This window comes from Sciurus carolinensis, chromosome 10 (assembly GCF_902686445.1).
Source record: "Sciurus carolinensis chromosome 10, mSciCar1.2, whole genome shotgun sequence".
NCBI lineage: Eukaryota > Metazoa > Chordata > Mammalia > Rodentia > Sciuridae > Sciurus > Sciurus carolinensis.
In genome coordinates, this window is record NC_062222.1 from 2500618 (window position 1) to 2515702 (window position 15085).

At 36.0% G+C, this 15085-nt stretch overlaps 1 protein-coding gene across 1 annotated transcript in view; it reads left to right on the forward strand.

Annotated features, from left to right (window-relative positions):
• The window catches only part of Bltp1 (bridge-like lipid transfer protein family member 1), a 191499-nt gene that overhangs the window by 110446 nt on the left and 65968 nt on the right, over positions 1-15085 (forward strand). Inside the window, 6 exon segments of the mRNA XM_047567624.1 lie at positions 2569-2604; positions 2606-2747; positions 6571-7278; positions 8105-8350; positions 10409-10502; positions 12685-12735. Coding sequence (XP_047423580.1) covers positions 2569-2604; positions 2606-2747; positions 6571-7278; positions 8105-8350; positions 10409-10502; positions 12685-12735 — 1277 coding nt within the window.

Consider the following 15085-nt stretch of genomic DNA (forward strand, 5'->3'; position numbering starts at 1 on the left):
TTACCCTTAAGTAGTATATTTGTTGCTCAGTTGACGTTTTTATAGGTGTGCCATAAATGGGATAATGAGACAAAATGGGTTGATAGATTAAATGTGGAGCATGAAGAGGAAATCCTTTGAAACGTGTTTTTTAGTTTGACCAGAAGGCAAGTGGAGAGTGGGGCAGGAGCACCTCTGAGTATGGAGAAGCGTCATTTTGGGCACGAAGGAGGGAAGGAGGCTAGAACACACTCCCATACCTAAACCTCTGAAGAACACGGAAGAGCTAGGGAGGAAGCCAGATGACCATGGGAGTACTGGGACCTAGAGCCAACCATGGAGGCACAGAAAATACTTTCTCTGCCAAGAGTTTTGGGAAGGCAGCAAGGGTGGTGCACACCCCAGGAGGTGCCGTCCACTGCTTTACTCAGCCGCCTCCTGACTCATTCTCCATCAGTGGTTTTTTTCTGTAGCTCAAAAACCCTGTCAAAAGGTATAGGTGCCATTTATTCATTGAGAACCAAGTCCACATGTTCACTTTTCCAAGTCAATCCCAGTGAAGAAATTATTTCCTCTTCAAAGTGCAAACCATCCTTCCAGCCATCTTTATCATCAGTCTGTTCCCTCAGCTGAGTCCTGTGTACTCAGTAGGGCTTTGGTTTCTGACTGAGTTTAGTTTGCAGATTATTAGCATCAGTTTTTCTCTCATAAAAGGAGGTCATTTATGTTTTGTTTATGTCAGCCATTTTTAAATTTTTTGTGAAGTTTACTTCTCTATAATAGAGTAGTTTTTAGGGAATCCCTCTTGGTTTTTTTTTTTTTTTTATTTAAGAAAAGAGAGTAGAAAAAGAATTCTTTTGTTTTGGTGTGTACGGTAAGTTCATTGTATTTATTAGAGTCCAGTATGCAGTTTTACAGATACTGTTACATATAGGATTCTAAAATCCACCAAGAACATGAATATTAAATAGTTCAATAACAAATTGTGTAAAATGAACTAGTTCAGTCTCTGTGGAAGACAGATGGAGGTTCCTCAGAAAAATTAGAAGTACCAAATGGTCTTGCAGTATCCACTACTGGGTTTATATGCAAAGGAAATGAAATCAGTATGTCAAAGAGACGTCTGTACTCCCACGTTGTTTGCAGCACTATTTTCCTAGAAATGGAAGCAACCTGTGTGTCTATCCACAGAGGAATGAATAAAGAAAATGTGGTACACGTACATAGTAGAATGCTATTTGGCTAGAGAAAAGAATGAGATCCTGTCATTTTCAACAATATGGATGGAACCAGAGATCATTATGTTAAGTGAAATAAGCCAAGCACAGAAAGACAAGTGCCACATGATCTCAACTCCTATGTGGGATCTAAAACATTGTTCTGATAGCAGTTGAGAGTAGACTGGTGGCTATCTGGGCTGGGGAGGAGGGAGGAGACTGGTGGATGAGGAATGGTCAATTAACTGATACTAAGTTACATTTAGACAGGAAAAAGTAGTTCTGGTGTTCAGCTGCGCTGTAGACCAACTATAGATCATGATAAGCACATTGTAGTTTTAGTCTCCAGGAGATAGGATTTTGAATGTTTTCACTAAAAAGAAATAAGGTTGAGGTAGGGATAGATATGTTTACCCTGATTTGAACATTGCATAATATACATGTTTTGAAATATCATATAGAACCCCATAAGTTTGTATAGTTTTTATGTATCAGTTTAAAAGTTTAAAAAATTGAGTAAGATGATTCAGACATGTGTGACGTCAGTACTGAATGGGGAAATGAGCTCACCAGTGACCCCTGGTAGGTTGTCAAATAGTGCGGAGCACCTAGTTGCAGGTTTGGGTTAAGGTAAAACACCTCTGAGTGGAATGGTGTCCTTTTCTCTCAATGTGCACAGCTGTCAGGATCAACATGATGGACCCCAGAGGCAGCACGAAAAACGAGGTGAAGAGATGTATAGTGAAGGAAGTTGCTGGGATGAAGTTTAAAGCAAGATTGTGGGGACCAAGGAGTCACATAACAATGGAAATTAACTGTTGGTCAATTCATCTGTATGGCTGATGAAGTCATTCAGAATGATAAATTGAGATGGCAAAGAAAAAGAATTCAGTCAGAAACTAAGCCCCTAGTGAGTGCAGGAGGTTAGCCAGGAGTATAAATTGATGATTAATATTAGGTATGGAGGATGTTTCAACTTTTAAGAGGGAAGAATTTTCTATTAGGTTTGATGTAGGACAATTAAAAATGTAGCTTTTGGTCTCGTTGAATAAATACACTTGGCAATTTAAATAGAGATTTTTTAAAAAGCATCAGGGAAAGACCACTGTGGGAGAAGATACTATGGCTGAGCACAGCAGTGGATAGCACCCAACTGGAGGTGTGGGGGGAGGAAAGGAACCTCACAGCAGGGTCAGTAGTTAGAGAGCATTGAACCGTACTGCTGGACCACATACAGTTGCTTCTGTTGGGTTAGCTCTTAGTGAACTAGAGATTTAACCAGAGTAACGCAGTTCCTTCCACATAAAGGAAGGACCGTTAGAAAACAAGTGTTAGATGACTATTACAACCAAGCAATTTCATTGTCTTTCAGGTTGTTTTTAAACCTCTTCTGAGTCATACAGGCATCCCAGTCACAGGACACAGTGCCACTCTGCTACCGAATGTACTTTGGAGAACACCTTTCATTTTCCGGGACTTTGGACTGCCTCAGAGCAGATATTGTGGATTCAGACACAGCCAAAGAGAGAAAAGGCAAAAGAGCAAGAAGGTGTCTTTTTGCATTTTGTTGTATGATTTTGTGCAAGAATCATGCCTCCTGTTTGTTTTTTAAATTTGCTTTCTTCTAATCCTGAGAAAATAATTTTAATATCTTAATGAGAAGATAATCTAATAGAGTAGTAGCTACATTTTAAATGAATAACGTGATCATTTTGTTAACTTATTGACAAGTCTATTTAAGGCATTTTATACCATGCTAGCACGTATACAAGGGTTGTCTGAAGTGCATTTCTTGGTACAGGCACTCAGTGTTACGTACTTGACCTGCAGTAATGGACTATTTATGGCCTTTGGATTGTGGTTTCACATCTGTTTAGGATTCTTCACTTGTTCTCTGAGTTGACTTGCAGCAGGAAGTGTTTTGTATTAGGAACAGCATGGAAGTCACACTGAGAGTGCAACCATCAGAAACAGACCCCAGAGGCTTAGTAACCTGGTGGGAGACGAAAGCCATCTTCTGCTGCCATCCGTATTCTTACGGACATCTGCAGTCTCTTAACTGCTTAAGTTAGAATACATCCACTAATAGGACCTGACTGATGTTGGGTCTTTGTGAATAGGAAGTGGGACGGGGTATGGTCACAGGTGGCATTTATGACTAAAGGTTTATGCAACATTCAGTTAATCCTATTCATGCATTTGCAAGGTGGTAAAATAGAAGAGCACTTTTATCCAATATATAGCCAGGTGTATTTTCACTTGAAATATTCTTTTTAATACTTGTTATAACTTAACAAAATGAGTTTTTATAAAATTTCACAGAGTGAGGTGTAGGAAATTTTGGCATTCTTAAATTTTATTTCAAGTCAGAATGTCTTAAGGGTTTTCTAAAGTCACAGGAATACCAAATTGCCTTCTTTTCTATTAAATATAGGACTCCTTGCCTTTCATAGTAGTGTGGTACCATGACAGTGAACTTATAAGCTGAAACTGATTTTGATCAATGAGAAAAAAAATTGCTTTTGTTTTAAGACCTTGAAATATGTTTGTTAAAACATTAAAATTGTTCTGTTTACTAGGCATGTATAGAAAAATGAAAAGATTAACACTTAGTTCATGTAATATAAAACATTAGAAATGTTGAGAATTAAACTTTTATTTCTTTGTAAAACTTCTCAAAGGGTATTTTACACAGTTCTTTCCTTCTCACTGTACAACTTAGAATACTGAATGAGCATCTCCTCTGTGCTTTGGTGAAATGTCATACTCCTTTATAAGTAGGGTCGGTTGGTTCCAGCCTTTTCAATGTCATGAAGTGTCTTGAGTAGTGCCAGCAGGGCTTCCTCTGAATGTCTTCGTACTTCCTGCTTTCCTCTGTAGGTCAATAAGTTCACCTTCACCACTTCCTCTGGCTGCACATCTAGCTTCCTGAAAGGTGAACGAATCAGCATTTCCATGGTCCCATGGTCCAGTTTCTTGTACCACCCCACTTATGTTGAGTTGAATTTCTCTACCAGTATTATCATTTTTTTGTTTCTTTGTTTGACTTTCATCTTTGTTGTCCAACTTCTTCATTTAATTATTTATCTTTGTAAAACTGTGAGGATTATCACTGGGAAACAAGGGGCACCAGAGCTATATGCCATCTCTGTAAACTGAAGAGCAAATATGCATTGACCAGTCACTGACAGACTGAGGGAGTGATTGTGGTGGACATCTGTTTTTCTGTAGTGAAGACCTAGTAGCAAGCCTGTCCTCAGAGTAAATACTAGCTACCATTTAAATGATGTTAGGGACTGATGTTAAATTAAATCATAGCGATTGAAGTTTGTTCAGATTTGAACCTAGACAGCAAAACATTAATACCTACCTATACTCCCTGTTCAGGTTGAAAGATTGAGCTAAACTTTTTATTTCTATTTGTAATCGACGGCTTTTCACAAAATCAGGTATATTTGTATGTGCATATATCTGCACATGTGCAATACATTATTTATATTCATAAATATAGGTGATATGTAGGTGCTATGTGCTTATACATAAGTAGATAGACATAGATTACATATACACATAATTCAATTATAGTTATGGCCTACTTCTTTTCAGATCAGAATATCTGAGGATTTTCTAATGTCACAGGAACATTGAAATCCCCCATCCTTTCTATAAAACACATGTAATACTGATGAAGGCTAGACCTTCCTCCAACTACACTTCTCTTTTTATGTTCCCAGAGAGATTCTGTGGTCTCTGAACTGAATTGCATTTGATGTAGCTGAACTTAACATTTCTTTTAATTTTTCTGAGTTCTGAGTGTTGCATACTCTCACAACAAAATTCATGATTGGCTTTATTTCTCAGATCTCCTCTAATTCCATCTGAAACTCTTATTTATTTGGAGGCCTTAAGGGCACTGTCCTTTTCCTGGTCATTAATTTCAGCCTTACCTGGTATTTGGTTTTAGTAGCACATTGTTCGTTCTGTTAATTTTTGCACATTACTTTTGGGGTCATAATTTTTTGTGTAAGCACATGTAACTCTCCCACTAGGTTGTACAGCCAGGGCAATTACTAAACATTTAGCATAGAGTCTGGAATGTAATGGGTCCTCATAAAAGCCTTCTTATCTCTGTTATCTCCAAAAAAGTAGTTACACAAATACATATTTTGGCATTTTAATTGTAATTTTGGTTCTGAAGTGCCTGTGCCAGCTTTTTAATCTCGAAATGCTTAGTCATACTCTCAGTTGTTTGACTTTTTTCTCCTTTTATTTGAGTTTCCTGTCTTTAAGATTTTCTTGCCACTGTTATTTGTTTTAGATTCTTTCTTTGCACTTCTGGATTATTTTCAAATTTTTTGAGTCTTTTCTCTCCCCTGTCTGTTCTAATTCTCATTATCAGATTTTTCCTTCTCTTACCACATACTCAGCATTTAGTGTGGGTCTCCTCTAAGGTTGTGCATTTTCGTGAGTTATACTAGGATGCAGCATTTTTCCTATTAAATAAGCAATGCTAGTATTCATTAAGGAAATACCATTTTCTAATTGTAAATCCTTTGAGAACATTTTCAAAGCACCTTCTATTTTTTATTTTATTTTTATTTTTATTTTTTTTGTGGGGGTCCTGTTTAATTTGACCTATGTGACTGTACATTCAGAGTACACATGGAAAAAGAGGGGGAAAGTAACCTTTTTTATAGTTTCAGTGTTTGAGATTTACTGTTGTTTTCCATAGATGTTTTTTGGAGATTTGAGACACTTTTGGCATTTTAAATTAAAATCGAGTATCATTCTTACACAAAAATCTTTAGATAATTAATATTTTCCAAAATAATTTTTGCACAAGATTTAAGTATTTCACATGTTTATTTCTTGTTTTTGTTTCAATTGCTTTTCCTCTTCACCTAAAACTTGTTAAAGCATACAAAGGGGGTTTCGTTTCTAATGGCAAATAAAATTCCATTAACTATGAAGAATTTAAATATGTAGCTTAGTACAGAGAGGGTGGAGAGGTTAAGGGATGTGTTCTGATTGCTCTGAAGTTGACTAATTGTAGAACCATCCTTCCTACCATTGGATGGCAGGAGGGAATTGTTTTATCACTTTATTGAAATCATTTCTTAGTACAGGAAGACTGACTTTGACTTACTAGTCAGTTTTAGAGTAAAATCTATAGGGAAGACTGAAGGCCTCACTTCTAGCTGACCAAAAGACTGTCTAGTGAAAAAAACATAATCTTGTTGACTGTCTTGCTTAAAATTATTTATATGACTTATTCCATATTGCACCATGGTGATTAGTTTGCTTGCAAATTTAAAAGATGTATAGTTCTAGAAAAAAGAAGTAAAACTTTGTCCTTTTCTTTTTGAATTCTTAGGCAAGGGGCACGTGAATCTTCCTCCCCTGGAGTTCAAGCCAGCATTAATGTTGGAAACGTTTAGCATCAGTGCTGTGGTAATGGAGAAGTCTGTATGCACACCTCAGAACTCCACCAGTGCCCTTTCTTTCCATGATCTTAACAAGCGCTATTACAATACTTTCCACTGCAACTTCACTATTTCCTGCCAGTCAATAAGCCAGCATGTAGATATGGCTTTGGTTCGACTCATTCACCAGTTTAGTACAATGATAGATGATATCAAAGCAACTCAGACTGACATTAAACTTAGCAGATATACAGCAGGATCAGCTTCTCCAACACCCACCTTCAAAACCAGAAAGCATCGAGATTTTCGTTCTTCTGACTTCAGCCGCAGTTCTAGAGGAAGCCTTAATGGTGGCAATAGAGTAAATAATGCAAAGAACAAACGGACCAACAATGAGAATAACAAAAAAGAATCCCGGAACAAAAATTCACTAGGAAGATCTGAAAGAAGAACTTCAAAAGTGTCTAGGAAAGGTTCAAAAGATGTGGTAGACCACATGACTATTCATATGGATGACTCTGATTCAATTACAGTGTCAGAACAAAGTGAGCCTTCAGCTGAGTGCTGGCAGAACATGTATAAGCTGCTTAACTTCTATTCACTCATCTCTGATCCAACAGGAATATTGGAAAAATCTTCAGAAACATTTGGACCTGCAGGTAACAGAAATTTTAGTGACTTAAAAATTTCTCCTGGGTCAAATGGTAGTTCCATTCCAAGTTTTCTAAGGAATCTCCATACTGCCTTCCAGAGTGGCTGCACTAATTTGCAACCCCACCAGCAATGTATGAGTGTACCTTTTTCCCCACATCCTCGCCTGTTGTTGCTTGTATTCTTGATAATCACCATTCTGATTGGGGTGAGATGGAATCTTAGGGTGGTTTTGATTTGCATTTCTCTTATTACTAGAGATGTTGAACATTTTTCCATATGTTTGTTGATTGTTTGTAGGTCTTCTTCTGTGAAGTGTCTGTTCATTTCCTTAGACCATTTGTCGATTGGGTTATGTAAATTTATGATTACACAAATGGTATGCCTTTACTCTATGTACAAACAGAGAAACAACATGTATCCCATTTGTTTACAATAAAAAAAAAAAATTTCTCCTTGTAGGATAGCAGTACTAAAAAACATATTAAGTTGTTCATCCTGAAAAATGTTTTGAGTGGGTAGTTGAAACGCAGAGAAATTGAATACCACCAAGGAGAGAAAATAGTAATGACCTTCCAGTGTCATACTGCCCTGTTTCCTATCCTTTCTTCCTCATACAGGCTGCTCTTAGGGATTCACACAAACTTGACTTCAAATATCTGGCTATGCTATTACTTTCGATAGGAACTTGGAAAGTGTTGAAAAGACTAGATCATTTTGGTGAGGAAGAGGACTTGTTGCAAATATGAAGAAAAGAAAGATGAGATGGTGTATGGAATGTGCTAATATTTTTCAGTTTTCATGTCTAACACTGTATTCCATTTACTTATAAAGGAGTGCGGAGCCCTACAGAGCCAACATGTAAAGTTGTGTTTGAGAATGAGCAAGACACCAACAGTTTGACCAAGACACAGAGGAAACGTAGCTTGGTAACTTCTGAGCCTCAGCATGTTACTCTAATAGTGTTTGGCATTGGAATGGTAAACCGCACACATCTGGAGGCAGATATTGGTGGGCTGACAATGGAATCGGAACTAAAAAGGATCCATGGCAGTTTCACCCTGAAGGAAAAAATGAAAGGTATGATGGTGTCTTCATACCATAGTGCTGCTTTGCTGTAGAAAGCCAGTGGTGTGTTTCCAAAAGCACTACTCAGCCATTTTCCTTCCAGAGGTGACTTCCAGACTCTGATATAGAGTCCTAAGGACTTTGAGTGTAATTGAAGATCAGCAAATTGAGGCAGCTTTGATGTCAGTGAACATCATATTTGAGAACGTAAATATCTAGCTAATGTATCTAATGCCAGTGGCACTTTTGAGTATCTTTTAATTTCCACTAGTAAGATTTCTCTGATGACTGAAAATTTCAAGAAATAATGAAGTTTGTGAATTATTTGCTTTTCTTTGTTACCACTATAGAAATTTTATAACCCAGACTCATTTTGGTATCTCTGTAAGAAGTCATTGCGAAAGCCTGGAGAGGTGGTGCACGCCTGTAATCCCAGCTATTATGAGGCTGAGGTAGGAGGATCATAGGTTTAAGGCAAGCCTAGACAACTTAGACCCTGTGTCAAAATAAAAAAATAAAAAGGACTGGGGATGTAGCTCAATGATAAAGCATCCTTGGGTTCAATCACCAGTATTCCTCCCTCAAAAGTTCGATTAGTTAATAGAAAACGTACTGTTCATATCAAGAGTGATCATACAGGTATGCTTTTTCGTTAAATCTAATAAACCATCAGTTTGAAGATGCACCATGATTTTATGTGCCATAAATAATGTTGCTCAATATAATCAGTTGCCATTGATTATAACATGCATCCTAGTTTCAGAGATGCTAAAATAAAAATAAGTGCTAACAGATACAGCAATTTGAAACTAAGCTTGAAGGAATTCCTTTACAGCAATGATTATGAAGTGTCAACGTTTTTTCTTTATAGTTGTGAAAATAATCTGACAGCTTATTTTATGTGAATAAAGGAATTTACAAGTCACTATGTTTTTATTAACTTTATGATTTTCAGATATGTAAGGTTTAAATAAAAGTTATTCTGAGTCTGCTTTTCATTATATAGTCTTCTTTATTTTGTTTTGTACCTTGAATATTTATTATTAAAAAACTAAAATTATAATGGTAAAGAAAATTCTCCAAAGAAACTATGGATTATAAATTACTAAGGTGAATACAAACACATCAGTCCTCCTTAGACATGTAAGCAAAGAACATAGTTCACCTTACTGAGGTGACAGAAGACAACTGGTTTGACTTAAGTGGTTGAAAAAAAGAGTTAACAGTTTGTTTTATATGTAGGTTTAGCAACAAATTAAGAATGATAATGCCCAGTTTTAGTGAAAATCGGGGAAATGGTTATTTTCATTCACTTCTAAATGAATTCAGATTGGCTTATCCTTCTCAAAGATTAATTTGGTACTTTTTTTTCAGAATCTTTAAACTATGTGTATGCTTTGACTCAGCAAGTCCAGATCTACACACCTAGGTAGAATAAAAAGTCAGGATTGTGTGAAAAGATGTCTGTACAAAAAATCAGTCAGATGTTTGGAATTGAAGAATTGTCCATTGTTTTTATTTATTATATTGTAGAATTTATTAATATGAAAAAATGCCAAGTGAAAAAAGGGAGCAAAGTGATATGTATGATTTCATTTGGTTTTGGAAGTAATAAAAATATTTATATTTTCTGTTAAAATCATAGGGATTCATAGGCCAAGAGAACTATTTATACTATTTGGTTTCTTTTTCCTTTATTTTAAAATTTTTTTTTTTAATTTTGCAAGTTTTCTTGCTAAGGAAGTATAGAAATAAGCTTAGAAAAGGCCAAGTAGTATTTCCGAGATTAAAAACACTTATTAGGCTTTTAGTACCAAAGGCTAGTTGATGCACGAATGATGCACTAAGGTGTGTACTTTGCATTTTTCTGATTTTGAGAGGTACTGTGTATGATTAAGAGAAATAAAAACCTATAAGGAAATTTTTAAAGAGTATTTCAAAATACTTGAATAGATTTTATCATAACTTTACAGTTATCTTTTGTCACTGAGTATGAGTAAAATGCAATTTTAATCTGAAGTACAGTTATCTTATTTCCAGAATTTTAATAATTGTTTTTCTCATATTAAGATGTTTTACATCAAAAGATGACTGAGACATGTGCCACTGCTCATATTGGTGGGGTTAATATTGTGCTTCTTGAAGGGATTACCCCAAATATACAGTAAGTATGTTAATTGTTATTATTTTCTTGCGCTTGTTCATTAGAGTCTTGCAGAAAACTTGAAATTCTTGGATGAGCTTATACTTGGTAGATTTTGAGGCTTATATGTAATGTTCTCAGGTACTAAGATTATGAATATCATTAAGACTATCACCAATCAAAATGCTTTTAGGAAATTGTTCTTTCTAAAACTGTTTTTGCTATGTACTCTAATCTCTCTCCTCCCACCCCCCCCACAAAACTAACTCTTAATACTTTGTGAGTTTGTCTAATAGGAAAAATAATCACAAAACAAATTTTAGTTCACATTATAAGATGTAAATAAAGGTTCATGTAATTTAAATAGTTAATTAAAACAAAATTATAGGCAAAGAATATAGGTTATCTTAATTTTATATTAAGTAGTCATTACTCATTCACACTGGATTTTAAAACTTTTTCTTGTCATTTTTGCATTTAATGAATTTAACCAAAAAGCTTTTGAAATCCTTGTAATAGTATAGGTAGCCGTTTACAGATAAGACTATATAATGTGCTTGGGCAGGGAGGGTACTGCGTCATGAACCCAGGGGTGCTTAACAACTGAGTCACATCCTCAGATCTTTTTCTTTTTTAGTTTGAGACAGGCTCTCACTAAGTTGCTTAGGGCCTTGCTAAGTTGCTGAGGCTGGCTTTGAATTTGAGATCCTCCTGCCTCAGTCTCTTGAGCAGCTGGGATCACAGGTATGAGCCACTGTGCCTGGCTTCATGTGCTTTTATTTTTACTCTGTTCTTAACCTTTTGCCTTTAAGTTCTCTTCTTGGATCTGTTCAGAATTGCCCTGTTGATGATTACCTTTATACAGGATATTCAGACTGCCAATCTGTGATCAGTACATTTAGCCATTTGACTTTTTCGTATCCTTGGTAGTATGTACCTTCATTCATAATTTACTTTCAGTGGAGCAATTTTGTGTGGTGACTACAAAGTGTTTTGATAACTGAGGTCAGATTTCGAGCATTTGCTCTTTCTTGCTGTCACAGCTGCTGACTGTTGTCCTGTAGTTTCACCATCATTCTAGTTGATGACTAAATGGAAGCTTTGGTTCTGTACTATAAAAATTAGTCATAGATGAACTAAGAAGAATGATGGGTTACAGAGCTAGTCATGACACTTAAAATCTACATATGTGGTATCCATCTTGGGAATGTTTTCTGAAGTGGATGTTTATAAGTGGGTCGTGACTTTCTGCCTTGAGTTTTGGTTTGAGCCCATTTCTTTTAGGAGACCATCTCAAGTTTAAGTCTTGCTGGACTAGTTTGAACCTATAAACTAGAATCATTATAGCCACGTTAGGGTCCAGATCACCTTTCCTAAGCAGTCTTCTAAAAGAAAGACTAGGGAATTCTAGGGTTGTGAGAGATGAGATCTTTTTCTATTTACTCAGCATGGGGGGAGGTGTTATTATCTAACAGCTAAAATATCAAGAAGTGGACCAGGAACCTCACATCAGTTATTTAGTCTTCCCTGCAATGCTGTGAACTGACTGGTTTTATCCCCATCTTATAGAACAAAAAGTTGAAGTTCAGAAAGATCAAAATATTTAAAATCATATATTTAGTCTGAAGAGATGCCTATAGCTACTCTTCTCCCAAATCCTAATGCTTGTGTAGAAAGTCACAGAGGTTAGAGTCCCTGATCTCCTGATAGACTCTAAATTTGAAGGACCATGGTTGCTTTAACTTGCTCAGAAAGTAAACTGAGTTTCTTTAGATGTCCCATGTGTCATGTGTGTGCTATCCTCTTGGATTTTTTCTCTGTGGTATTGCTTAAGGGAAGGGCTTCGAATGATCTCTCAGCTTGCAAAGCTTGTATTTATAAAACAAATTTTTAAAAAAAATGTTAAAACAAAGTTGATATTTCTTACCCCGCCCCTAAGTAAAGCTCACTGAACTGTTTTATTTGAAAAATAAATTATTCATTCGTCATTGCCATTCTTGTTGTTGAGTTGTGAATATTTCATTTCCAGTTGTAATGAAAGAAATGAATTGAAAAAGTAGTTTAAAAAATACTTTGAAGGAAAATTTTATGAGTGGGAAGTCAGAAACATTTTCCAGGTGATTGACATGTTATAACTAATTCATATGAATGTTTATTTGCTTCCCTTTTGTTTTCCTGCTTTCTCTTGAATCTTCATCTGTAGACTGGAGGATTTTCCTACATCTCCTACAAGCACAGCCAAACAAGAGTTTCTGTACGTCATATTCTTTTTCATGGCTTTGTTATTGATGTAGAATCATAGTTTTAAAGATAAGTGTCTAAATTACCTTCATGGCTGTGAATATATATAGTTCTTGTTCCACACCTTTAACGTAGACACTTGAATACAGTAAAGCTTACTAATGTTTAAGGAAAACACAGGTAAGGGCTACCTGTTGGGTAATTCCTACCTTGTTTTATTGTTGCCAGTAGTTTGTAACATTGTAATTGTGTGTTGCTTATGTTTTTTTTTAGGCATGTTACTGTTAAAATTTATATTATTGCAAATATTTCTTAATGTTTGATATTATAAGATAAAAAATTTCACTTTGCAAAAGAGTTTTCACTAATTAAAAATTGTTATTAAAACACTAATAAGAAAGAATCTGTACATTTCAAATTTTTAATTTGTTTTTAAGATATGTAGTTTATTGTCCTATTTACAGATTTTATCTATGGCTTTATTGTATGTGCTTTTATATTTTGAGTGACTCAGTTTGACCCATTATATATCTGGTACTTTGTGGTAGTGAGCTACTTTAAATATTTAAATAGCATTTAAATGTGTTTAAATATTTAAACATTTGTCACTTTTAATTCCAAAGTCATAGTAGCTAGAGATTTATTTTTTATTTCCTTTTATTCACTGAGTTCTCTGAATATATAATAAAATACATGAATACTGATTTTAGAGAAAATGCTTTCACTGGATCAAGGTCACATCTACTCATCAATTATTTATTACTTTATATACTGTGTGCTAGAAACTAGTGTAGGCTCCAGAGATGCCACAGTGAAGAGAATAAAGTTGGGATCTTTGTCTTGACATCTCTCATAAGCCACCCCCCTTTCCTTTTAGAAAGAGAAACATACAAGGTGCAATTGCTCAATGGAAAAAAAATTCCAATGATTTTTAGTAGTTGAATCAATAGTATGTGATCTCTACACTCCCCATCCCCATTACAGAGATTTTTCAAGCAATCTTGACCCAGGGGAGGCAGTGTAGGCCAAGTTGCACAAACAAGTCTCCTCCCTCTCCTTGTCTCTGAAGTTTGGTACCGACCAGGTGGGTGGGGGGCGGGACTAGAGGTAATGGTTATGATGATGTGGTACCATCATGTTGTCCAACTCCATGGAATGCCTCTTGGAGTAGTGGATATCATTAATATAAACTGCACAATGAATGGGCTCCTCTAGTATTGGGCAAGGCAGAGCCCTGAAGTCCTTAATCCTTAGCATCAAAATCTCCCCTGGAAATACTTCCATAGGGTCTCCAATAGGAGAGCTCAGCCCCATTTGCTTACATTCTGACATTTGGTGAATAATTGAAAGTGCAGTATTGCATATGCTCTTGTATAATTAAAAGTGATATTTTGGGAACCTTCCACAGGTTATAAAGGGAAACAGTGAGATAGATGTGGAAAGTAAGGAAGAAATGTAGCTTGCATTTTCTGTTTGTTTTCAATTTATATTTTCACTGAGTGGCAAAGAGCTGATAGAAAATCTAATTTGTGCTGAGCAAGGCTGCTATTCCCAGTTAAGAATTAGGATGCTTTATTGGTATAGATCGGCATTTCTTAGGGTTGAACAACACGATGGTCTACACCCACCAAACTGAACCAGACACGGAGAGGATACTCTTGTCAAAGTGTTCCTGGAAAGAATGTGGGAGACCTGGACTGAGGAATTAGATAGTTTATAGGTTGCCACTGTGAGTTATCAATTTGATAATTATGATTCTTGAAGAGAGTTGTTACCTAACAAGGCGACATAACACAGTGTAAATGGGACTTTTATGCAAGAAAGAAGTGGTTAGAATCTAACATGGAGACCATCAAAGCATGTGGCATGATGGGTGCTCCTGATACATGCTTGAGAATTCACGCAAGTGTCCAGGAAGACTAGTTAAAGAATACCTCAACAGCACTAGTCCACTTCCCATGCTCCACCAGGTCCACAGTGAGCCTCACCTGCAACAACCACGAGGACAGGGAGCTTTTTCCATTTTGCTTTTACTGCATGAGTTCAGGCAGTAGGACTTTTAAAGTGCCTAGCCGACCTTTAGTTTCTTTTAACATAGTAAGTGATGGTTAAGAGTGATATCTTTGACTCTGATTAGATTTTAAGAAGCATAATATTCCTTTTCTTTATATTTTCAGCATGTCTCTTGTTAGTGGTTGTACAAATCTTTTAAGTTGGAGAGGAAAAGGTAGTTCTGAATGGGAACAGAAGTCAAATGGAATTTTATGTGCACATGTATGTAATGATGTGTCTGTTCGTGCTTTTTCGTACATGTGAGCACATACTTTTTTTTCTAGAAATTTCTATTAGAGAAGTTATATGCT